Source organism: Globicephala melas, chromosome 4 (assembly GCF_963455315.2).
Source record: "Globicephala melas chromosome 4, mGloMel1.2, whole genome shotgun sequence".
Classification (NCBI taxonomy): Eukaryota; Metazoa; Chordata; class Mammalia; order Artiodactyla; family Delphinidae; genus Globicephala; species Globicephala melas.
Genome location: NC_083317.1, coordinates 95,918,105 through 95,946,042, shown reverse-complemented (window position 1 = coordinate 95,946,042; position 27,938 = coordinate 95,918,105). Strand labels below are relative to the sequence as shown.

Below are 27,938 nucleotides of genomic sequence, written 5' to 3'. Positions count from 1 at the left end.
GCACTACCTGTGAATCTGAAAAATCAGATAGTTCAAAGTCCTCCAAAATACATAATTTTGTTTTCTTGTCTTTGATTTGGGCTTTGATTTTGGCCACTTGTCTTGGTATATTTTCTAAGGGAAAATGTTCATCTCTGGATATTAGTATGTAATGTATCTAGTATAGCTGTAATGTACAGCTAGTCTCAAATCACAATACTCTTAGTGACAGACATAGCACCTCAATTTTTTTTTTTCTTTTTTTTTTTTTTTTTTGCGGTACGCGGGCCACTGTTGTGGCCTCTCCCGTTGCGGAGTACAGGCTCCAGACGTGCAGGCTCAGCGGCCATGGCTCATGGGCCCAGCCACTCCGCGGCACGTGGGATCTTTCCAGACCGGGGCACGAACCCGTGTCCCCTGCATCGGCAGGCGGACTCTCAACCACTGTGCCACCAGGGAAGCCCGCACCTCAATTTTGAGGTGAACATTTTGAAGCATTTTTGAAATCTGACTGAAGGCTAAGATTTAAGAATAATGAAAAGATCTATTTGCTAATTTTAAAGCATCAACTGGGAAACATCAGAAGTATGAGGTCACTGGGAAGTCATTATTTTCTGTACTCAAGGTAAAGTTCACAATGTATCATATTATACAAGAAACACCATTAAAAAGAAACTAATGAACTTTAGGTATCATTTCAAGCCCCTTAAAAAAAATAGAAAGTTTATTTCATTGGAGTAAACATATAATTGCCTTCTCTAAAAATTATAAAACTGGTATCCTTATATCCTGAAAGTTTTCTTCTTAGTTTATACATTTAAATAGCTAGCGTAAAATTCTAGGAGTATATCTGGAAATATATAAAGGATACATATAAAGAAATTCTAGATAAAAGATTAACAACTTTTGAGATAAAATTACAAGCTTTTTATTAGATAACAACAGATTATACATTTTAAGATAATGCTACATGAATAATTATAAAAATACAAATTTGCTTGCTACTTACAGGAAATGGCTCCAATCCCTCCTGAATTACAAAGCCTTCAATAACATGGGTCAAGATCTGTGGCTTAACAATAGCCTGTGGAGGTTTGTTTTCTACACTGGGTATGCTACTAGGCATAGATGTACTATTACTCCTTGTGGTAGCAGCTGGAAGTAAGAGTGGAGGTGGAGGAACAGACACATGTGAAGGATCTGATGGAGATTTAATTACTGAAGCACTGACTGATGCCACAACAGGTAATTCTACTTGCTCTGTGGAACAAAAAAAAAAAAGTCATTTTTTTAATCTTTAGCATTCTGCCCAGGCAAATATGAAAGAAAATTCAAGAATAAATATTAGTAACAATAACAGCTAATATCTGGTGCTTTAAAAAAACATTCTAAGCAATAATAGTTAATATCTGGTGCTTTAAAAAAAATTCTAAGACCTTTATATTTATTATCTCATTTAATCTCCACAATAACCTTATGAGATACATACTACTATTCCCACTTACAGAGGAAGGGGGTGACTTGCTCAAAGTTGTCATTCCAACTTTGATTACAAAGAACTGTCCCATAAGACACGAAAATGTTTTAGAATGTCAATTTAAGAATAATTACTAAAAAAACTTTTAAATGTTAAGCTATACAGATATTAAATTCCCTATGTTTCTGTTTATATATTCCAAATGATATGGGGGGAAAAAAGTACTTTGAAAACACGCTTAAGAAAAAAAGAATCATGAAATCCACAGAATAAGTAGAAATTTTAATGAATTATACAGGGCATTACCTTTATTTCAAGCTAATTCACATCCATGCACAAATGTTCTTTGTTGTTGTTATCTTTAACAACTCTTCATTGGCACCGTACATGTCAATTTGGGGGAACACTGTATACCAGGCAATTGCAAAATGTTGGGCTGGATCACTGTGATTCCTCCCCTTCAAACTCTGAGGACCACAATAAGACAGACCCACAGCCTACAATGGAGACTTTACCTCCCCATTCGGTAGCAATAAACCTTTACTAAGCTGTACCAAAGTGGAGAGGCGGAACCAGCTGATAGCTAGGAATACCAGTGAGTACAAGATGTCTGAGAAAAATAACAAAAAAAGAACATGTGGTAAAGATAATATTACTACTTATTGAGCACTTTTGTGCCAGGTACTGTATAAATGTCTTACATGTTATAACACATTTAGCCCTCAAAACTAGCCTATGGGTAGGTACTGTTATTATCTCCATTTTATAGATGTGGAAACCAAAACACAGAAAGATAAAGCAACTTGCCTAGAGGCACACAGCTAATAAGCAGTGGAGCTGGGATACTAACCCAGGCAGTCAGGTTCTGGGTTCCGGAGACAATGCTTTTTTCATTGCTACGGTAACTCCTCTCCACCATCAGTATGAAAAGGATTGATATCACTATCAAAAATGCTCAAAATATAGCTCAGTTAGGTAGAGAAGAAAGAAAAGAAATCCCTATCGAATAAAAATTTCAGCTAACAAAATAGTGTAGTGATAATCGGTGTAGTGTCAGAAATGGAAAAGCTAACAGTTCAGACATAGTAACTCTGATGTAATTAATAACACTATGTAGCTTATCACAGCAAGATTACAGCCCTAACTTAACCTAGTTCCACCAAATAATCCACCAGGATAAACTGTACTGGAAAAGCTATTTAAAGTCACACAATCCCTCATTAAGAATTACAAAAGAAAGTCAGCAGAGGACTTCCCTGGTGATTCAGTGGTTAAGAATCTGCCTGCCAATTCAGGGGACACGGGTTCGATCCCTAGTCCGGGAAGATCCCACAAGCCGCAGAGCATGTGCACCACAACTACTGAGCCTGCGTGCCACAACTACTGAAGCCTGCCTGCCTAGAGCCCATGCTCTGCAACAAGAGAAGCCACTGCAATGAGAAGCCCGTGCACAGCACAAAGAGTAGCCCCCGCTCGCCGCAACTAGAGAAAGCCCATGCAGCAACGAAGACCCAACGCAGCCCCAAAAAAAAAAAAAAAAGAAAAGAAAAAGTCAGCAGGAAATACTGGTTTGCTTATTTCCAGGAACAAATACACAATTGTACACATGCGTTACCAGACTGAAGAACTCCATAAAAATCCTACCCCACATACCCAATTTTCACATATACTCCTAGAGGAAAAGGATAAAAGATATAATCCTGAACTGGGACTAAAAAGCAATTTTTCTGTTGGAAGGAAAATATAAATCTATGGAGAAGTGAAAAATAAGATAAATTTTAATATCCCTTATATATTTATAAATATTTGGTTACTTTAGAAATATAAAGCTGCATTAAGTATATTGTGGCTTATTCAGAAAATACTGCTTAGTATATGTTCTAACTAATTTTTGGATCATACATACAAATAGATCTAAATTTTGTTGAAAACAAAGTTGTAAGTTACTGACTTCTTAAAAAAGTTATTAATAGCTATGACTTGCCAGTTTATAATCAGCTGTTAAAATCAAAAACACAAGAAACACTGACATATTATAGCAGAACAAAAACACAATTATTGGGGACTTCCCTGGTGGGGAAGCGCAGCGGTTAAGAATCCGCCTGCCAATGCAGGGGACATCGGTTCAATCCCCAATCTGGGAAGATCCCACATGCCGCTGAGCAACTAAGCCCATGTGCCACAACTACTGAGCCTGCACTCTAGAGCCCGTGAGCCACAACTACTGAGCCCGTGTGCCACAACTACTGAAGCCCACGTGCCTAGAGCCCGTGCTCCGCAACAAGAGAAGCCACCGCAATGGGAAGCCCACGCACCTCAACAAAGAGCAGCCCCCACTTGCCACAACTAGAGAAAGCCCACGAGCAGCAACGAAGACCCAACGCAGGCAAAATTTAATTAATTAGTTTTTAAAAAAACACAATTACTACACTCTCTAGATTTAAGACAACTGTGAGAGAGAAACCCCAAGTTAACTGATAAGACTTTGCCACAGGTTACTCTGCCTATTCACAGTCTCATTTTCTGAGCAAGATCTATGAGCTTTTTCTACTCTTTTTTATGGATGCTTTTTAAAGAATTCTTATAGATTTATGAAGACCAAATCCTGGGTGGAAACAAGTCCCTCTATTTTTACAGGTTAGTTTATTACATGATTTGATGAGCAACCTGTGCTTGCTTTCCCCCCCTCATATACTACAGAAACTAGTTAAGTATGAAGTAAATTAAAGGAAGATTCAAAAATCTACATTGTACTTAGACAATTTAGCCAGAGGGATGGATATGCCTGCCAGGATCTCAGACTACATTCCTGAGGAAATAATGTGAAGATATTCTTGAGTTTCAATATAACAAAAATGTTTAAATTTTCTTGAGTATCATTAGTAATGCTTATTAGGTAATTAAATCACAGTCACAATGCAAGGTTAGTATCCAATTAAACACATATTTCTGCCTTTAAATCAAAATTCCAAGAAATCTGCAGCAACATAAATCCATTTTCAGTGTATACAAACTACAAAGATTTAATACTATAGTTAGATTTTCTTAAATCTATCTTTTGAGGTATTATTTTGAATAAGCAAAGGCAATAATATTGAACTTGTCTTAAATATTTTATATCATTTTATTGACTAAATGTTTTCTATTTTTCAGGAAGGAGAAAAAGTTGGAGGAAAATTGGTTTTCCCCCTCCATGCTTTCCAGAGATTCATATTGGTAGTAAGGGATAAAAGCTAGAAAGAAGAGAAGGGATAGAAATGTGGGATGCTGAAGAAAAGAGAGGACAAGGGCTGCTTTGGTAGCAAAGTCAGTGCCCCGTTACAGTCTGTTTCCATGCCTGTTACAGTGGTTCGTCTTAACTGAAAGTGATCATGAAGGCCATGAGATATTCAATAGAATAAAATACTTACGACAAAGCCTGGACCAAGATTAGTATTATCTGGATAAGTGGTCAGTAAACTTTCTATAAAGGACATATGGTCTCTGCAATGACTCATCTTTGCTGCAGTAATGCAAAAGTAGCCATAGATAATATCTGAACAAATGAACATGGCTGTGTTGCATAGAACTCTATTCATGGACAATGAAATTTGAATTTCACATAATCTTCACATGACATGAAACATTACTCTTCTTTTGATTTTTTTTTCAAACATTTAAAAATTTTAAAACCATACTTAGCTCATGGGCCATACAAAAACATGCAGCAGGAAGGATCTGAAGCGTGAGCTATCATTTGCCAACCCCTGATCTAAATAAAATACTAAAAAAAAAAACAAAAAAAACCCTAACACAGAATATATCTTTTTTAGGACTTAGATACCGGGCTATAGATTATAATGTTTTAGTAAAATACCTAGGATTCACAGTCACTTTGATGTTATGAGGAGGAGTATAGAGAAGATTTACTTGAACTTGAAGTAGTTCTGAAGCAGTGAAAAAGAATTTGAATGCTTAAACTCAAGAATTTTTTAATCCACGTCCCTAGTAAGAATTAGTGAGGCTTAATTTAAGTACTGTCTGGGAAAGAACACTTTTAAAAGCATTTACTCAGTATGGGTCACAAGCAATTATGACAAATGTCAGATATGACTTCAAATGCTTTGTGATTTTTTTTTTGCGGTACGCGGGACTCTCGCTGTTGTGGCCTCTCTCGTTGCGGAGCACAGGCTCCGGACGCGCAGGCTCAGCGGCCACGGCTCACGGGCCCAGCCGCTCCGCGGCATGTGGGATCCTCCCGGAGTGGGGCACGAACCCACATCCCCTACATTGGCAGGCAGACTCTCAACCACTGCGCCACCAGGGAAGCCCATGTTTTGTGATTTTTGGAAAGTATAATTGAAACCTTCTGATAGAACTTTGATTTATTCTAGTTTTTAAGCTAGAAATAGCTTGACACATAAATCTGAATGGTCATATGAAACACATCTGTACAAACTACTAGAAATTCAAAGGCTGAAATACGTTTTTGATTTGGGTAGTTCCTCAACAACTGTTCTAATTATTCCTCATCAAAAAAAAAAAAATCTTGGGACTTCCCTGGTGGCGCAGTGGTTAAGAATCTGCCTGCCAATGCAGGGGACACGGGTTCGAGCCCTGGTCCAGGAAGATCCCACATGCCGCGGAGCAACTAAGCCTGTGCGCCACAACTACTGAGCCTGTGCTGTAGAGCCTGCGAGCCACAACTACTGAGCCTGCGTGCCACAACTACTGAAGCTTAAGTGCCTAGAGCCCATGCTCTGCAACAAGAGAAGCCACCACAATGAGAAGCCTGCCCACCACAAAGAAGAGTAGCCCCCACTCATTGCACTAGAGGAAGCCCGCGCACCGCAATGAAGACCCAATGCGGCCATAAATTAATTAATTAATTTTTAAGAAGTCTTGAATTCTAATCTATGTTTTGCAGCAATTAATTACACAGCAAATTAGTTTAATACCACCTCTACTGAAAAAAACCTTTTTCCGTTACTAACATTTCCCTAATAGAAAATTTTCCCAAATTCAGGCATTTTCTCACCTAACAAAGGATGCTCAGAAGTCAAATCTTCTCCTCTCCCCACAGTTATAGCTGCTGGAGACAATGTGGGTGGTGGTGGAGTTCTATCCATTCGGACACATTCTTCTGACTCCTCTGGCATTTCTTCTTCACATACATCTTCTACTTGATAAACCTGCAACGACAAACCACGCTGCCTAAAAATGTTTCTAAAATACATTTGATAAGGTGTTCTTAATTTAATTAACAAAATAAATTCCGAGTGTTTTAAAAATTAAAAGGCAAAATGACTATTTGACAGATTGAAAGGAAAACTTTAAAATCATTCAAATGAAGTTTTTCATAATCCTTGATGATTCATGATACTTGATGATATTTCACTGAAAGCAAGCTGTGGATCAGTACCTAGGCTATAAATCACTAAGGTTTCCCAAAGGTGATAGTCAAGTCAGGACATATTTTTAATTTTGTTAATTTTTTTAAATGTTTTGATTTTATACACTCAAACAACTGTTTGGGGAATTTACTATAGTTTCTGTTAACTTCCACTGTCATAAATCAAAATAGATACTAATATTTTTCACAAGCATGTTAAGTAAATCTCCAAAATGACACATATTATATAAGGAAATGCACTGTTTAAAGGACTACATCCCAGGTTTTTCTTTATTATATTTATGTGAATTAAAGATTAAATTTTGAAAAGTAATGTCTGAGTACCCACAAAAAAGGTATGTGATTACATGTTTAATCTTCTGATCTACTCAAGAATCTAATGAATTTTTATAAGCTAGTATCAGTTAAACAGAAAACATCTGTCCTTGAAATAACACACACACACACCCATCCTAAACCATCTGACATATTACTTTTAGTTCTTTAATATTGTTCCATACTTATAGAAGAAAGTTACATCTTTAATTTAACTACCTTGTTATCCAATGGTAAAGATAATACTTAAGAAGAAAACGTGGACTCAAAAGTACTCTGAGAAGGAACTTTAAAAACGTCTAACCTATTATTGATTTTTTATTAAACTTAAGGCTGAATTTTCAAAGTCCACTTGTAGAGACTGACATAGGTATTTATTTTAATTTGTCATCATTTTTTATTTAATCATTATTTTTGAAAGATGACAGGTCACCAAAAACAAAGCCACAAAGCAATTTACCCCCTTCTTATATGTACAAAGTTTATTACTTACATTTATAAAAGTTGTGAGTTTTTAAGATAACCTACCCAAACTGATTAATATTTCTAATAAATATCAAAACAAAAAATGTTTAACATTCACAAAAAACTTTTAAATGATCTAATATTGTATATATTTTTAATCAAACTATTGAAAAAGTTTGATTTGAAATTAAATATAAAAACAATCAATATTTCTGAAACCAGCATAAACAATGTGTGATAAAAAGGACTTGAAGTTTTACCTACAAAGGCATATCTAACAATAGCAATAGAATTTAAAAACCAAAACAAACAAAAAAACCCCCTAATTTTTCAAGATAATCTATTAAGAAAAAAATAGCTTTCTTTTTTTAAAATTAAAAAATCCCTTTGTTACTGATAATTTTATATCAAATATAATATCCAGAGCTGCGATTCCCATCAGCTACTAAGTAGGCAACATTTTTAAAAGTTATTTGCTCACAACCCTGAATCTGGAAGCCTGTTTCACTAAGAGAGAGTCCTTGCCTCATGTCTGGATCCTCAGGAGTGAAAGCAGTCGTTCATTACTGTACAGCGCAACAATGATAGCTGCTAGTATCTGTTCATGATAATTTTTTTTAAATGATGATAATGTCCAATACAGGGAAAGTCATCCAAAAAAATGTCCTGGGGGTTAAAGGAAAAACAAAAAACAAAAAACTTCTAGTGAGGGGCACCTGCTGTAGTAGAGATTACCTTAATTTGGCAGAGTGGTGGGGATGTTGATTCAGAGGTAATTAGGCAAGTAATGGTTGTATCAACCAGCTCAACTGTATCTATGTAGCATTCCTTTATTAGATATTACTTTTCTTCCAAAGATCATCTTTTCATAAAATGCTGAAACTCTCTCTTTAATATTAATGCTGCCACAAGTTTTTCAAACACCTACTACAGTACCTTTTAAGGAATCAAAGATCATGCATGAGCATGCATAGTATTCTGATTTTTAAAATATAATGAAAGAGTTTTAAAGGATTAAAAGAGGCAAACACAAATAACATATTCTGAAATAATCCAACAAAGAATACTGTAAAATATTTTTCGTTCTTTACAGGTAAGCCTAACTGTACATACTTTCTTCCACATCCCCCATGTAAAGGCAAAGTAAGTTAAAGAATAAAAGTAGGCAAAAGCAAATCTGTCACAGACATCTGGCACCATCAGCATTAAAAAAATCTAAGTGCGACAACTAAAAGACTGAATAAAGCAAAGAAGTGAAGGTTTTGCTCACAAGATCATTTGGAAACTGTACATCACAATTTCTCTTTAGTTCGTAACTATGACTATTCTAAAACTAACACTGGCTGCCAAACTTACCTCAATAAAGTACATTAGTCCCATCTGTCTCCTTTCCCTAAATAAACTGTGGAAAACATTTATTAGTTCTAAATTATCTACACTTACCATATCTTACTTATCATACCTAAATGTCAATGAAAAATCTTTTAAAAAAACATACTGATGTTACTTTGAAAATTCACTTATCTTTGAAAATTTCACATCTCTTAGAAGTATCTCTCTACCTTTGAATATTTGAAACAACCAGGAAATTGTGAACGAATGTGTAATTCATGAAGAAATGGGATGGTTAAAAAAATTGATTTAATAAAGGTAATAACAGAAAAATAGAGCAATTTAATAAATAGGCTATGGTACTCAAAGAAAGGTAAAAGATAAGAATGATAACATGGAAACATCTGTAGCAAATATGACCATACCAGTGATAGCAGAGAAAGTTATTCTTCTCATGAAAAAAAACAATTCCAAAAATGAGGTAACATAAATTTTAAAAAAACCAAAATTAATAGAGGGCAGGAAATAATAAGATCCTAGATATTTTTAACTTTAATCCAAGTGTTGTTATGTTTTTGATATTTCTATCCCAAACATGTTCCTCCAAGGTCTGCCCTAACAAAAATAATTAGAAAAATATAAGGCATATAGAGAAATTTTATTTTTTTACTTGTTAGAAACCAATTCATTGAACTAGAAAGTGAGAATATAAATTCAAATTAAATTTGATTTCTTTGAAGGTACTGTACACTTTTAAGCCTGTGTTTTTATATTACAATATCCATTGTAAACTCTTCAAAAATACATTAAAAGAAAATATAGAGACATAATAATTGAAATACAAACTTATTTCTAGATGCCCATTGTTGTCTTTGTCAAATTCTGTTCTTAATAAAAGTGAGTAGGAAGTGGAATTCAATCTCTTCATGCCTATTAAGATCAGTCAGAATGACAAGAATAAAGAATCTATAAATTTGCATCCTGAGCACCAAAATGTTTCCCATTAAGGAACAGACTTTGAAACCCCTTTCCTTTCTGAGTTTATGGTTACTAGCCTTTAAGTGATAAAATCTCTTTAGTGAGGTTTGATATAAAACCTCCTTTGGGGGGTGGTGGTGGTGGTGGGATGAACTGGGAGATTGAGATTGACATGTATACACTAATATGTATAAAATAGATAACTAATAAGAACCCGCTGTATAAAAATAAATAAAATAAAATTCAAAAAAATAAAAAAATAAAACCTCTTTTGAGAATATTGTTTTCCTCAGTTATAAATTAATTATGAATTTGATCATTCTAACATTTAGAGACCTTATTTCAATTTTTATTATAAATTATTTTATAAATTTAAAAGTCCTTTATAGAATGTTTAAAAGAAAAACATTTTTCAGGATAATTTTCCTCTGTAGGCAGTATGTACCATTTCTAGAGGTTTATTTTGATAAATTTCACCACAATCTCAGTTACTCAAAACTTTTACTCCTCCCAGTGGATTTTTTCATCCTCAGTATTCAACTCATCCGCTGAGATTTTCTTAGCTTTTTAAATGAGAAATATTTTAAGTACATATTCTCCCTTAGTAGAAATTTAAAAATCAGTTTAATAATTCTAAAAGATGGCCTACAGTTAATGTTTTTTTTGCAAAGTTGGATTCTTTCCTAGAATAACTGGTTTTTACAAAGTTTTAATTACAAAATACAAGTTTACCAAAAAATTACATCATACAAGCATACCTCCACCTTGAAGCAAAAGCCCCATAAAGGCCTAGTACTTCAGAATGCATACAACCAAAAAGGTTAGCTAGATAAACCATACGTTTAAGAACATACAAGCCAACAGAAGGGATCTATGAAGGATAATCACCTTAAGAGAAAAAACTTTGTGCAGATGACACTGGTTCAAATGCATTCCCTTGGGGAAAAAAAATCAACTCTGTAAAGATAGCAGATGGATTTGTTTAAATAGTAATAAAATTAACGAGGGACTTCAATAACCATTACAAATTATCAAGCATGCAACCATACTACAACAAAAGGTTTTTTTGTTTTTTTTTTTGCCCATACAGCATGTATGTCAGATACTGACAGATGGAAATTTCAAGCTTTTTAAATTCATTGGCATTTAGATCTAATGATATAACATAGCGTGGGAGAAAACTGTTTTTACTTTCAGGTCGGCAAGAAAGTCAAAGAGCTTCCAAGGGCTTACCACTGGTGGATCAACGGATGCTGGTGGTTGTACTTGTAGGTTTACCGCAACAGTCTGTGGAGGAGGAAGAGTCTGAAATGGCAACTGGACCAAAGCTTCTGCAGCTGGAAGCTCCTCTTCTGACACCAAAGCATTCTGCACCAAAACCTGGCCCTGGGACAGAATTTCAGGCTGCACTTGTAAAGATTGCATAGACTGCAAGGGCAGTGGTGGAATCTGAGCTGGAGGAGATGTCGACATCTGCGGAGGGGTTGCAATTGGGATTGGAGAGGACTGCAGGGTTGAATATTGCTGGTGTGATGCTGGAGACACAATCTGCTGACCTGGGGACACCAAGGTGGACTGCTGCACTGGGCCAATGTGTACAACAGGGGAAGCTGGAAGTGGAAGATGGGATGGAAGATTCAGCTGTGCTGTAGGTTGCACCTGATTAGCAGTGGACTGCTGCAAGTTTGACCCTGGCTGGAGAGCTGATGACACAAGTGGGTGTGGCTGAATAAGTGCTTGTGGATGAATAATTATAGTAGGAGACTGACTTGGTGAATGAGGTGGTGGAGGAGACACCACTACAGACTGCTGTGCTGACTGTGACTGGCTAGGAGACACTGGTAAAGGAGGGGGATGACTCTGAATTGGGGAACAATGCTGTGACTGGGCACTACTGGGAGCTGGAGGCAGGCCGTGGTTTTGGAGTGGTAAACAGTGCTGGGATGGTGGTGGGTCTTGAGTTGGACTTTGAAGTGTGATTGGCTGAATTTGCTGTTGCTGCTGCTGTAGCATCAGCTGATGGTGGGAAACTTTGGGAGGTGGTGAATGAAGAGGAATCTGTTGATGTTTTATTAGAGGATGAGGCTGAATTGGAGGATATGAAGCTGTGAGAGAAAAAAATGACAATTAGTATTTATTTCAAAAGTAATCACATAAATTTTAAAATAAATCTAAATGAGGAACGTTTTCGCATCAGAAGGTCATAATCATCAGAAATCTATTACAAGTCTTCCCAACAAGAATGGCTCAAAAATGTAATGACAAACAACTTTTCCTTGGAAAACTACATAATTTCATAAAACAAACTGTACTGTGATAAGTTCCAAAAGAAAACTGCCTAAAACAACTGATTCATAAATCTGAATCTACACGATTTATTCTTATGAAATTTTATATGTCACCAGAATATTTCCATTAACTTTTAACAAAGTTTATCCACTTGAATTCCTTCTCTGGGAAGAAGAGGAGTGTAACTGAACAAGTGTAATATAAATAAAGATAACTTCAAAATCATAAAATAAAGGTCTCATCCTTTCTAATCCATGTCTAAACATTCTTCCAACTAACAGTCAATGTAATTACCTATAAAGCTTCCCAAATAAGTTCCCCAATTTGAACCGAGATGAATAGTTGGTACTATTTGACCCAGGAAAATATTTTGTATAAAAAGTTAATTTACTTAAGCAAAACACATGTGTGAATCCTACAGCATGGTTAAATAATCACAGTAAGTAAGAAATGAAGTTTCAGGGGCCATTCCAAATCCAGGAGAGCAATAGTTTTGCTTGCAGAAAAAATGACGCAATCAGCCATGCTGTCTAGACAAATGATCCTGTTTTACTTCTCTCTCCCACATACACTAAAAGAAACCTACAGTAATCTATAAGTGATAATACCAGTTTTCTCCACAAGGGAGCCACTCATGACAGGAAATATATATGTAAGAATTAGCAAAATCAAGTAGAAAGTAGTTTCTACATCATTATGCCTCTTCTGCATACTGACTGGTGCACATGTTCACACAGAGGGAGATGCTGGTGAAATCCTCTCTATCTAAATAAGAATGGAAACTGGGTTCACCAGAAGATAAACTGAAGATTACTTAATATTAATATCATGTAACATTATCACATTTAAAATATACCTAAAGACAGGCAAAACTTTTTTCTTAATCTCAGACTGTAATGCCTTGTATCTATTTTTACATTCAACCATTATTTGTGACAAAGACCTTATAAAAAATTCTAACAACTTTTTTTCAACCTTTCTGTATTTGGTTCATTATTATTTGAAATTCTGGAGATTCTTTAAGGAAATTAACATCTGATTAACATCTCAAGAAAGAAGCATTTAGAAGGTTCAACAAATACCCACGAATTGTTAAAAACAAAATGGAAATTAGATCTCAAATTTCATCTAACGAAGTAATTTTCATATAACTAGACTAGCATTTCAAACTAAGACTGAAAATTTTATGTCAGCACTTTATAAATGTGTTGATAAAGACTCTCTATTATAGAGTATTCAAAAAAATCTTGGACTTTTATAGAGTACCCTTCCACCAAGGGGCTTAAGATGCTTTCACATCTCTCTCCTTTGTACTCACAAAATACCTGTTGAGTAGGTACCCTTTTACAGATAAGGAAATAGAGGTTTAGCAAAGGCCCACTTTAATTCAATTTTTAAGCTATAATTAAAATTTACCATACTCTTGAAGTACAATGGAGATTATATTCATGGGAATAAAAAGTCTTTCTTTGCTCTAGCAAGTAAGCAATCTTTGCCTTCTAGAGCTGGTAATTCAATACAGTAATAGTTATCCTTTCGCCTAAATAAAATTTTTCTTTGATCAGAAATCAAAATGAGTCTATATATTTTATATTAGTCCATTAAGTCCAACTGACAAGCACATATACTACAGAATAACTGAGGATATCTTAAACAATACTTCCATATAAGAAAAGTCCTAGTGTTCTGGAGAATCATGACGTGTGTTAATTTCTCTGATTTTAATAAACACTTTAGTATTGTCAGGGTGGCCTTATAACTGGAGAATTAATGATTGGCATCATCTCTCACATATGCAGCAGAACCTTTTATTATTGCAAATAATTAAATATATTATTGTAAATTATTAAATATATTACTTCATTCAGTAGTTACTACAACCCCATGAGGTACACAGGGTACTATACTAATCCAGTATATATCAAGTGAAGAAACTTTCAGTAGTGAAGTGACTTGCCTAAAATCACCTGGCTATTAAGAGGCAGCGCTGCGTATAAAAGAATCCACAGTCTTAGCTGAGTCTAGGTTCCTATTATGGTCTGAATGTATGTGTCCCCCAAAATTCATGTTGAAGCCCTAACCCTTAATGTGACTGTGTTTGGTAAGGGGGCCTCTAAGGAAGTAATTATGGTTAAATGAGGTCAAAAGGGTGAGGCCCTGACCCAACAGGATGAGACAGAAGAGAACTCGATATCCTCTCTTCTTGCACTCAGATGAAAGACTGTATGAGGACACACTAGAAGGCAGCCATCTGCAAGCCTGAAAGAGAGCGCTCACCAAAAACCAAATACTGCCAGTTCTTGATCTTGAGCTTCCCAGCCTCCAGAACTGTGAAAAGATAAATTTCTGTTGTTTCAGCCAGTGGTCCCCAACCATTTTGGCACCAGGGACCACTTTCATGGAAGACAATTTTTCCAGGGATGGGGAGGGGGGCAGATATGGTGGTTCAGGCCGTAATGTGAGCAATGAGGAATGGGGAGCGGGAGATGAAGCTTCACTACTCACTCACCTGCCGCTCACCTCCTGCTGTGTGGCCTGATTTCTAACAGGTTGAGGACTGCTACTGGTCCGTGGACTGGGGGTTGGGGACCCCTGGTTTAAGCTATCTAGGCCATGGTATTTTTTTATGATAGCCTAAGCAGACTAATTAGTCTTTTCACTACATACTGGATTAATGTCTGCAAAAAAAGATGCATATTTTTTCTAACTTATTTCATAAAAGCTCTAAAGACTGAGCTCTAATATAGTTCATGATAATTTCCAGACATTTGGTTAAAGTTTGCCTTTATTTTATATATTAAAAATAGGATTAATAAATATCAAGTGGGAATTCCACCCTCAAGAAGAAATGATGAAGAAAACTAAATGATGTTAGCACCCTAGAAATACATGTAAGGAAATAATAACCATGTCTGTTATATGTCTATTATAATAATTACTAGACTATACTATGTTAGAATACAAGCAGATTTTTTAACACTTGAAAGTGACCTGCAGGAGCAAGCATTTTTCTAATTGAAGAAAAGGACAAATTACCAATTCAAGAATCTCAAAAAAAAAAAAAAAGTCTTAGCTTCAGACTAACTCCATACCAACAAGAGCAGAAAAACTAAAAGGGTAGAAAAATTATAACTGCTGCCTTGCCAGAAGATACAAATTGCTTTGAATAACTGCATTTTTAAGTTAAAATTGAATTTTTAAGTTTGGAAGCTGCAAAGGTTTATGTGGCTTAGGGTGTTCCATTTGGTTTTATTTCTAAAAAGTAACACCACAGAAAACTGGAGTTTGGTTAATACACATAAGCTCTAAATCTGGAATTGCAATGGTCCTGAAGTCTCAGGATGGTGTAAGGCCCTCTTACTCTTAGATGGTTTTAGCTTACTGGTCTCCTCCATACTTACATAAAATACTGGCCATCAGAGGAAGGCAACTAGAAAGATATTATCACACTATCAATGAAAAGGGGAAGAATAAGTGTTAACTTAGAACCAGATATTGTGAGTTCAGGGGGAATGAAAATCCAAAAGCAGATCTCTTTGCTTGAACTAACCCTGAAAGAGTTCCTACCTTTCTCTTTGAAAGGAAATTAACCTACCCTCCATTATAATCTATCAAAACTATAGAAATCAATATAAATTGTCCCCTGAGCAGTCATTCCAAGCACAGTGGGTCACTGCCTCTCCACACTAACTCCTTCCATCAACACTGGCCAGGGAATTCCCTGGCGTTCCAGTGGTTAGGACTCTGCGCTTTCACTGCCGAGGGCATGGGTTCAACCTCTGGTTGGGTAACTAAGATCCCACGAGCCATGGAGCGCAGCCAAACAGAAAACAAAACAAAGAAAAACACTGGCCAGAGGCTGGTTTGAGGCTAAGAATACTCTGGACAATACAGTACAAAAATCCTGTTATCATGCCATATAGATAGCAGGACCTTGCACACAGATGTTTATAAAAAAGAATTCACATCTAACCATACTATGAGTGGATTTATTATTCATACATTCTAACAAACCCTTCACTTATCTAAGATTCAGATTGAAGAATTCTAAGCAGTGATACCTAGTTAGTACAAATGGAAAAAACTGTGCTATAACTTCCAAAATCCAAATGGAAAAAAAAATCAACTATTAATCCAACAAATATTTACTATTGTCCACCTATTATAGATACAAGTACATATAAGGCATAACTTGGTGCTGTCAAGATAAAAGAATGAAAAGGTTAATCTGAAAAAGGATTAAAAGACTTAATAAATGTAAAGTACCTGACACATAGGTGCTTGATATTAGTTCCCTACCCTCAAAGAGCTTACCTACTGTCTAGTAGAAAAGCTAAGATCAATAAGTATATAAATAACTATAAAAGAAAAAGTACCACAAAGAAATATAAAAATGCTATACAAGGGACTTCCCTGGTGGTCCAGTTAAGACTCTGCACTCCCAGTGCAAGGGGTCCAGGTTCGATCCCTGGTCAGGGAACTAGATCCCACATGACACAACCAAGAGTTCACATGCCGCACCTAAAGATCCCACATGCTGCAACTAAAAGATCCCCGCATGCTGCAACTAAGACCCAGTGCAGACAATTAAATAAATATATACTTTTTAAATGCTATACAAGTTCAGAAGGAGAGATTTCTAACTAGGGGAATCAAACAATTCCAAGATCTTGAGATTGCGTGATACAGAGAATGTTGGCAATATCAGCACAGAAGAAACATAAAAAGAGAAAAGGCAACCTTCAGCAGTGTAAAATGGATCTTTAAAAAGTAATGCAAAAAAAAGAAAAAAAGTAATGCATAATTATAAAAGGATAGAAAGAAGATGCTTACCTGATGAGGCTGGATCAAAGGAAGATTTTTTTTTTAATGTAACATATGTGAGGTATCTAGCCCAGTGCGTCACACACACACACACACACACACACACACTCTTTCAATAAACAATAGTTAAACTGGTATAAAAACATATGTAGAGGGCTTCCCGGGTGGCGCAGTGGTTGAGCGTCCACCTGCCGATGCAGGGGACACGGGTTCGTGCCCCGGTCCGGGAGGATCCCACATGCCGCGGAGCGGCTGGGCCCGTGAACCATGGCCGCTGAGCCTGCGCGTCCGGAGCCTGTGCTCCGCAATGGGAGAGGCCACAACAGTGAGAGGCCCGCGTACCAAAAAAAACAAAAACAAAACAAACAAACAAACAAACACCATATGTAGATATATTAAGAATAGGAGAGATCTAAGTATGTTTAAGAAGCAAAAGAAAGGATCCAGCATGAGGGAGACAAAAGATGCTATAATAACTATGAAAGAAGGTCAGGAGTCAGTAAAAAAGATGCAATCAATGACACAAGGAAATAGTGCTAACTTTAAAGAAGAAAGCAGATAATTCCTTATCCTATTAGAAGTGAAGAAAGCTCAACACTGAGAAATTCTGAGATGAACAGAAGACACGGTAAGGAAACTCAGTCTGCACGGCCCCAGAATTTCCAGCATGAGAACCATGAAGCAACATTATCTGTAGATGGCAGAGGGAGCACACATGGGATTCAAAGGCTGATGAAAATGAAAACGACTTAGTTGATTCCCTGACATTTGCCTCTCAGAGATGAAATCAAAGATGGAAAAATAGCAACATGGTGAGGAAAATAATTATGCATAATCCTTATTTTTGGAAACTGATAAATTCCTTCCACCAATGACAATGTTAAAGAAAAATACATACTTGCTTTTTTTAAAAAGCTTTTAATTTTGTTCCACTAAAGCACATTAAACCACAGGCAAATTATTTTAAAGCTAAAAGGTTTTATCGACATAACAGCAGATCAGCACATGATGAAGATGTTAATCAAATGTCAACTGACCCAAAAAATCTATTTTATTATTATAATTTGTTTTAGCTGTTGGGCTCTTTTGATTTCTCTTTTTTCAAGCTACACTACTGTTCTTTTGTTAACTTATAAAATTCACATTTTAAAATGTTTTAAAAGTATTCTCTTTCAAGTAATGGACATCTTTTGTTTTGCTCTGCCTGCTAAGAAAATGAATAATGCAACTGTTTTCAACAAAAGCTTTATCCCACCTGGTGCTATTAACTGGTGAATACTTGATGTCCGGGTGACAGCTGTGCTTCGTGATTCCAGACTTGGACTTTCTCCTTTCTTATTACTTTCTGGAGAAGGATCTCGTTGGCTGATTTTAGAACTGGTCACTGTTGTTTTGTTATGACAAATTGTCAATGACTGAGTTTGACTAGTACTTTTTGGCGGACCATTTTGTGAGCTAGATAATACACCCAACTTCTGGCTGCGTAATGTTAAATTCTGAACCTAAGAACCACATAACAAAAAATAAGGATGAAACAGATGGTATTAATTGATGTGGTAATCACTACCATTATAACAACAATGACAACACATTTATATTATGCTTTTTATATTATGCATAAAGCTACAAGCACTTGAAACAACTAATTAACCCTGAAGGAAAGGGGAGCTATTATTCTAAGTAATCATATCTTAAACATTAAGTGGCAATTTTTTTAAAAAGACATTAAGGAAAAGAATCGTTAAGAACTAAATGAAAATAGAATATATATATATATATATACACATATATATATTGCAAATGAACTATCAATATGAGGAAATTACTCTGCAACATACTGCATTTTAAAGTTACCAGGTCAGAGACAGTCAAAAGGAAGGAGAACGAGGAAGAGCATTCCAGGCAAAAAGGAAAACTTGAGCAAAGCTGCAGAGGTGGGAGAGCCCAGGGTGTGGAGGGAAGAATGAGCAATTCCTTCTACTTCACTGAGTTCTCCATGACAGGATTGTGAAACATTTTAAGGCTACAAGTCCCTCATAAACTTGTGAGAAATTACTACGCACAATTAGGATAGTGTGGATATAATATTGCTATCTTAATAAAGATCAGAAAGATAACAAAAAAAGCAAGTTAATAGGTCTATAGAGATTATAAGGGAACATTAATCTTCTAAGTAAGAAGACAAATTCATGAAATCACCTACCCCATTGTGATAATTATGAAAAGCATTTCCTATTAACTAACTTTAAAGAGTTAGTGAGATTTTGTTGTGGTGGTTATGAAACACTCATTTGCCTTTGAGAACTAGATCCCATGAACTAAAGACATCATGCATGGCCTTGAAATGGTTTACGTGATGACTCCTATCTACACCGGGGCTATTCTAAACACACTGCCAGTCTGGATGGTGGCAAGGATTATCCCAATTACTCTCACCTGAGGTCTATAACATTTTCAAACAGCAAGGCAAAAATGCCTCTCCAATAGCTTCCTAAACTTTTGCCTCAGAAATGAATGCACCTAATACATTTATGCTAGCACTGGCCCTGGGAGGGAAACTGAAGTAAAAGAGATTCTAAAGTAACAAATATATTGCTGCTTTATGAATGTTCTTCAGTTTCATGTGTGTTCTGTCTCTACAGCTGTATCATTAACTGATGCTCTATACCTTCTCTTTCCAAGTGCCAATGCAGTGTTCAGCCAACAGCAGATGCTGAATAAATGTTTACTTCAGGGCAGCTGAAGTTTTAATCAGTTCTATTCTAAGCTACTGAAAGAATTTTCTAAGTGGATCATATGGAGCATCTTCTCTGATTTTTGTCAAATATTTCACAGCATTGTAAATGGACTAACTACTGCTGTATTACTGAAATTTAATGCAAAAATAAAATATGCTAAAATCCAGATTTCTCAGCTTGCCACTCAAAGCCCTCCACAGTCTGGGCCCAAACTGCTTTGAGCCCCTTTTTCCACTATTTATTTCACAATCCTCATACTCTAGCCAAACTGTTCTGCTCACCCTTCTCCAAACATACCTTGCACTGTCTTCATTTAGAGCCCTTGCTCAAATTCCTCTTTCCTCAACGCTGTCTCTTGAAGCCCAACACAGTGCTCAAGACCATTAAAATTCTACCCATTCTCCCAAAGAAACCTCTCGAAGTCCCTGGTTAGAAATAATTTCTCCTCCCCTCTATGCTTTTCCCATAGAATTTGGATCATAGTGGCCTATACCAATGACAAACATCTAGCTTGGTTTAGAATTACTAATGTCTGTGTCTGTGAAATACTGGGACTCTGACTGGCAGGCTCTCATCTCTGACATTCATTTTTGTACTCCCCGCAATTCCGGCTGCAGACATAACAGAAACTACACAAGTCTGAGGTATTCTCCTATATCTGATTCTGAAAAATGTATTGCATGGATTTTGTTGCTCTTGTTGTTGTTAAGTATCTTGTTTTATTTATGGTTTTCTTAAGCTAACATTAAAATCTGTTCATGTTTTACCAAAAGAAATCTCAACAAATGTCTAGCAGAGGAATATTAAAATCTCTCAGGAAGCAAGGGAAAAACAGCAAGAAATTTAACATCTGCCATAAATAATGTATAAGGTGGACCACAGAATGATGGTAATCAAGGTCTGAACTATAACCTGAAAAACAAAAGCTTTCCTTCAAAGGAAAAGCATATTCAAAGTAAATGAGGATCTGACACAGTGAACCCTTAAGCTGTAGCAGTCCATTTCTATAGAATAATATATTTTTCTTCTAATTTTCCTTTTGTTTTCTGGAATTCTGAAAGAAAACGTATGCATGTGCGTATTATATACTATATGTTATTTATATGAATAGATAAATTTTAGAATATGGCTTTACTATCTATGGTCATCTTGGCTTAAATATTTACAATAAATTTCAAACATGTAAACTATACTCCTAAAGCATATACAGAGCTAACTGAGCTGTTAATAGATCACATATTCAGATTTCCTTGACAGAGCTTCACTTTTAAAAAGAACCCACCCTTTCTAAGATAAAGAATATTATGGCATCTAATGCCCAACTTTAATTTCATCTGAACTTTTCCTGTGATCAGTTTGGGGAAACTTTCTGACTTTTGAAAAAGTCAAGGTTTCCCACAAAGTATTTTTGCTAATTTCACACCTTACATTTTTATAGTGGATTATCCAAATACCCTCACTTCAGTTTTTTAATTTGGATCTAACAAATAATGTGTGAATTATCGTAGGATCTCTTCTTCGTACATAAGGAAATTAAGAGTTCATGTCACACTGCCAGCAGTAGAACTGTTTCTAGCTTTTAAATTTAAAAGGCTGTTTTCTCCTCAATTCTTACAGAATTGCCCAGAGAGCCTTGGTAAGATTTCTTACTTTTCTATAACATACTTTTAGTCTTATGATATCTTTCTGAAAGTCACATTTTTTTTTCATGATAAGGAGAAGAGATGGAGCATTTAAAATGGTAAGATATTCCGAATTTCTCATTTTTTTACAGTATGCTATAAATTTTAATACTGAGGAAAAATTAACTGTTATACTGACTTTTGTCAGTTAAAGAGTACTAAAATAAAACTTCAAATTTGGTATTTCTCAATTACAAACAAATTAAATGTTTTAAAAACTGCAAATATATGTTTAAAAATTAACAAAGTGGAGCACAAATTTTTCAAAACTAACAGCCCTGAACTTGAGGAAAGTTACCACTGGAATATTCAAAATATTAGCATCACCTACCACTGTCAGCCTCATTCACTGCCACTTCTAAAGCACAGCAAAGAAAAACATTAGTAGAGAAGTTCCTAAAGGTCAATCCATCCCTCTAGTTCCTCAGTCTATCCTTGAATTGAGTCAGATTATTAGAAAGCCACATACCTATACACATCAAACTGGACCCCAAAGAGCTAATTCTACAAATTACTTTGACTATGAGAACCCACAAAACAGACTGTGCTCTAGAGAGTTTGTTAGTTGTATTTTCCTAATAACTGGTTTATTTTACCTTGGAAACTGCAAATCCTTTAAATGGTTGAGCTTCTCTCTTCACTATTAGCTACATGAAAGCTAAGAACCAAATTCATGACTCATCTTTAGACAGTGCATAACAAAAACAGTAATTAGTAGCATGTGATATCTTATGTGCCAGGCACTATGCTGAGTGCTTTATTTATGATTACTGTCTCATTTATTCCTTATAACAACTCTGAGTTATTACTTCCAGTTCACAGTGAAGAAACTGAGGCTTAGCATAAGTAATAACAGCTAACATTTAGTGAGTGCTCACTAGGTAACAGACACTGTTCTGTTTTTCATTTATTAACCTATTTAATCCTCATTACAACTCTACGAAGCAATACATTTATTTTATTTTATATTGTTGAAACTGAGGTTTAAGGATATACAATGAGAAGGTGGTAGAACATGTATTTGAATCCAGAGAATCTGGCTCCAGAGTCCAAACTTATAAACACCATGCTATACTATGACCTATCCAAAATCAATCAACTGGCAAGTGACAAAGCAACTGTTGCTGAAGTCAGACTATAAACCCAGGTCTTCCTATTCTCCCCTTTGCAGAAAAAGTACTAATGAGTACCTACAATATTCTAGACACTAAACCTATATTACTCACTCTTCAACTTACCCTGCAAGTATATATGACTATTAGAGATGTTTGGTAACTTATCTCAAGTCATACAACTAATAAATGACTGCAGTGGGAGTTGAACTTAAGCCCATGCAGGACTTCATGCATGTAATTTCAATGGCAACCACACGCCCAGCTCCATGCCACTTTATCATTCTGGAAGTTGACAGGTTTTATAAAACCAAACCAAACCAAACCAAAACAAAACAAACAGGAAGATAATATCTTCAACAAATTCATTCCACAAAGAGACATTTAAAGTTTAGAGCTGAAAAAACCTTAAAGTTAACAAAAGTCTCATTTTGTAAATATGGAAACTGAAGTCCAAATAAGTTAAGGAACTATAGAGGGTCACAGAGCACATTATGAGAAACCGGAGTTTAACTGATCACCATCTTTATATGCTGATATATGAAAATTGGAATTTGTTATTAAATAAAATAGAGATTCTATGAAAAATACCGAAGAATATTACTGCTATCTCATTTTTTACTTTTTACCAGATGACTGAGATTATTAAATTAAAAATTCAAAGCCAAGGATGACCTTGAGATATACCAATTTCTGCCATATGCAATCCAAAACATTATCTATGGAAAAATATCAAAATGGTATCATACAATATAAAAGTCTACTCAACTGTTTTAATTTAAAATTTACTCAATTTCATTCATTTTTATTAACTTTACTGAGGTGTGACTTACATACAATAAAATGAATGAACCAGTTCAATAAGTTTTGACATTATGTATATACCATGTTACCACCACCCCAATCAAGATATAGAACATTTCCATCACTCATACCCCTTCCCAGTCAATCGCCCCCACCTTCTGCCCCAGGTAGCACAAATCCATTTTTTTTCACTATAGATTAGTTCTGCCTGTTCAGAAATTTCATATAAATAGAGTCGCAGAGTATTGCACTCTGTGATGTCTGGCATCATTTACTAATTATAATGTTTCTGAGATGTACCAGTAGTTTCTTCCTTTTTATTTCTGAGTAATATTCCACAATATGTTTATCCATTCACCAGTTAAAAGACAGTGGTTACTTCCAGTTTGGGGCTATTCTGAATAGAGCTGCTACGAACATTCATTTAAACATCTTCATGTGGATATATGTTTTCAAATCTCTCAGGGTAAACATCTAGAAGTGGAATTGCTGGGTAACATGTTAAGCATATGTTTAACTTTATAAGAAAACTTTTTCAAAGTGGTTGTACCCTTTTACACTTTCACCAGCCACATATGATAGTATGGTTCCTCCACATTCTCGCCAAAATGTGGCATTTTCAGTCTCCTTCATTTCAGACATTCTAGTGAGTGTGTAGTGATATTCACTGTGGTTTTGATTTATATTTCTAGGAAGATTAATCATGTCGAGCATTTTTTCATGTGCTTCTTGGCCTTTCGCATATCTTCTGTGAAGTGTTCAAATTTCTGCCCATTTTTAACTGAACTGTTCATGATCTTATTACTGAGTTGTAAACCCACTTTATATATTCTGAATACAAGTCCTTTGTCAGATATATGTATTGTGAACATTTTCCCTCAGTCTGTGGCTTTGCCTCTTTGTTTTTGTAGCAATGCCTTTTGAAGAACAGTTTTTAAATTTTGATAAAGTCCAATTTATCATTCTTTTCTTTTACGGTTAATGCTTTTTGTGTCCTATCTGAGAAAGCTTTGCCTACCCTGGAGTTGTAGAGATATCCCCTATGTTTTCTTCTAGAGGTTTTATAGTTTTGTCTTTTGTCTTTAGGTCTACATTACTTCTGGTTTATTTTTGTGAATGGTGTAAGGAGAAAATTAAAGTTCATTTTTTCCATAGTACCAAACAAAGTATAAACAAAAAACTGAGTAACATTCTGCTCAATTTTTTAAGTTTAAAGTTTACCCAGCTCATTTTTAAATTTAAAAGCCATCGTGACACGGTTATTACCTAACTGCTTACAAAGGAATCTAAAGAAAAGAATATATCTCACATAATAAATCTGCTTTACAATAAAACTAAACATACAATGTCATAGCAAAACGTATTAACTTTCACTAATGTCAAATAACCTAAATATCCCTGTTTAATGGCATTATAATTTCTATAAAACCAAAAAATTTTCTTGAAGTTCTCACTGGATTAAATGTTGATCTGAAATGTGTGACAAAGAGCACTGAAACTATCAGTAACTTAAACACAAATGTACGTTTACCTTTAGCCTGAAGACCCAGACCTTAAGTACCACATTATGAAGCTAGACAAGCTCACCTGAGTAGCTGCAGACTGACAGGAAGATGACGATGACGACGAGACAACAGGAATGTCAGACTGTACAGCAGCCACAGTGGTAGCGGGTGTGAAAATCAGCTGTACAGACAGAAAAACCAAAAAAATACCCTAAGACAAAAGAACATGTCCCACACACAATGTATAGCAGGCAAGAGAGACTGAAATTTGTGACAGAAAGACAATGCAGTTTAGGATTGTCTCCTAAGCAAAAGGTCTTACATGACAAGGAGAACTTTTTGATAATAGAGAACTCAAAAGGAAAAAAAAAAAACCAGAAACATTTTTGAAACAGCTCATGATTCTGATGAGTAGAAAATAAATCAGTGCTCAAAAAAGAAAATGTATTTTGGCAATATGAAATCCTCATACCAAATTTTTCCCCAAATAAGCTATTATACTTAAACTTTTCCCAGCTCAAAACTATTGTGGCAGGATTCCTAAAATGGAAGTTAGAATAGGCAACCATAGTCACTGCTCTTGAATGCAAACTAAATTTCAGTGAGAAACATGAAAAGAAACACCAAAAAGTCTTTTCAGTCCTCTTTACCCCAAAGGATAACTATGCCACATGCTACGTTACAATATTTCACTCAGCTACACAGGATCTGTGTAGTACAAACCTAGGTTGCTCTTGATTTTAAAACTATTTGTAAAGAAATATTCATTCTAAATGTAAATGCCACAACATGTTAAAAGTCAACAACAAAGCAGCCTGCAAAAAAAAACTTCACATCAAAAAAAAAAGAAAAAGAAAGGAAAGACATACTTGATTTATTTAATTATCACCATCTCTTTTCAAATACTTTTTTTCAATACTGAAACAGAATGCCATTAATTTAAAAAGGCAATACAATCCACTCAGAGATTATCCAATCCAATTTAGTAAATTATGACAGTTGTTTCAAAGAACCTGTGAATACTCTATCTCAAAACTGCATCAAGTTATACAGTTCCTCAAAAGCCATTTCTGTTTTAATTAAAATTACCAATTAAAGGATCATTTAAACTTCAGTTCTTTACATACTAAATTTAAGTGAATTAAATAACAAGTATAACTTTCACAAGAAAGTAATTTCTAGTACAAACAGCTAAAAGCACTATACCTAAAAAGATGTTCTATCTAGCGTGAACCATATTAAACTGCCAGTTTTAGAAGTCAAAAACGGTCCAGTAGCAACCATTTCAAATGGTTCTCCCTAATTCTGAAGTATATTACTGATTAAATAAGATCTCATGGGGAAAAAACCCCAGAAATATGGTAATGTCTATTGAATAGTCTGTAAATAAAAAGAGGGTCATATCATTGTTTCCTGTTAGAAATATGATGGAAACCTTCTTTGCAATTTTAGTGTAGAACTGGGGATCCAGATATATATTCAGTTCACTGGATAAAAAAGAATATAAATAAATACATATCAGGGACAAAGTTCTTCTCTAGCTACCTGTAAAGACATCAAATAAAGTAAATGTCAACCAATTTTTACATTCCTTAAAGAAGGCTCAACAAGTAAATTAGGAAATCAGTAGATAACACAATAGCCAAATTAACATTCCTGTATTAACAAAAGATCAAAGTGAGCATAGGAACACAAATCACCTTGCAGATTTTAAGACGGGAATAACCAAAGCTAAGACTCATCTGGTAAATTATCACGAACTCCAATCCAGATTTCAGAAGATCCCACAATATAAATTCTAATTTATAGTTAACAACCAAGTTTTTTATGTTTCTAACAATTTCATCAAATCTAAGATGTCAAAGATATACGGTGATTTTATGTATCACTACAAGCACCAACTACAACCGTAAGATGCCATCAATTATAAAATGCATCTCAGTTTCAGAAGATGTTAAAATATGAAAAAGGGTTTGAAATCAAAGAAATTTGATATTAAAAATTAATCACTCCTATGTTACAGAATCTGTTAGCTCCCTAATGCTGCTAATTACTATTTGATACACCAAGAAGGCCTACCAATTAAAGGTAGAATTTTTCATGACATAAATGTATAAGAGCTAGGCACATACACAAAAATTTTGTTAAACATTTCTTAAATATTAAAAATGCCTCCTATTGCATCAAATCAAGAAACATTTTGATCTCTCTCAAGTCTTTAAACACTGAAAAAATCTGGTAGCTCATATCTTACCATTTGAGCTCGGAGATACATTTGAGCTTGGCTTGCCGTTAAGGTAGGGGAGGTACTCCCTAGTAACATAGTCTGTTGGGTAATACTGCCACTGGTAGAACTGGAAGCCTGGGAACGGCTTATTAACTGTGCAGGTGTAGGAGAAGTAGAGAGGTTGATCTAAGGAAGAAAACATATCAGGTCATAGGCTTCCATTTCTTGCTTCCATGTCACTGAATTTCACCAAGCTGCAGTTAGGCAATCAATGGTATATATTGTGGCTGAGGAACCTAAGAGAGGGCTTCATCTTTGACAGACCCATCATTTCTATAGGCGATTATTTGCGCATATGCAAACAATAGCATGTACTGGTTAGTAATTAGGACAATTTTTAAGGATATCCTCATTGTGTTTCATAAGATTCCAACATCTTAAAATATCATTTCTACTATCTCCCAAAAATTAGAGCTATTGTTCCATTATTTTAATATTCCATGTAGTGACTTAAAACATTTGAATCAACAGTCTACATTATTTTGTCATTTTCTGTCACATTTCGAGGGATTTCTGAAATGAACAAAAGTTAAAACACAGATAATCCATGCACATGTATATAAACATACACGTAACATATAACTAGTATAAAATTCTCCTTCAAAAGCTCTCAGAAAAGAAGAAAATAGAATTGTTACTGGTCAAACAGACGGAAAACTCCTGAATATTGGTTACAAGATTAAATTATAAACACTAAAGCTACTGTTAAAGAATAAACTAGTGCATGGTCTATCTCTAGGATATATAAGAGACTGGTAA

At 35.2% G+C, this 27,938-nt stretch overlaps 1 protein-coding gene across 2 annotated transcripts in view; it reads right to left on the bottom strand.

Annotated features, from left to right (window-relative positions):
• The window catches only part of PHC3 (polyhomeotic homolog 3), an 84,346-nt gene that overhangs the window by 32,995 nt on the left and 23,413 nt on the right, over positions 1–27,938 (bottom strand). For both annotated transcript variants that reach the window (XM_030863799.2, XM_060298424.1), the window contains exons 5-10: positions 27,147–27,305; positions 24,975–25,073; positions 18,307–18,553; positions 11,172–12,043; positions 6,474–6,627; positions 989–1,239 (exon numbers count right to left, since the gene is read on the bottom strand). In XM_030863799.2, coding sequence (XP_030719659.1) covers positions 989–1,239; positions 6,474–6,627; positions 11,172–12,043; positions 18,307–18,553; positions 24,975–25,073; positions 27,147–27,305 — 1,782 coding nt within the window. The remainder of the gene's footprint in view (positions 1–988; positions 1,240–6,473; positions 6,628–11,171; positions 12,044–18,306; positions 18,554–24,974; positions 25,074–27,146; positions 27,306–27,938) is intronic.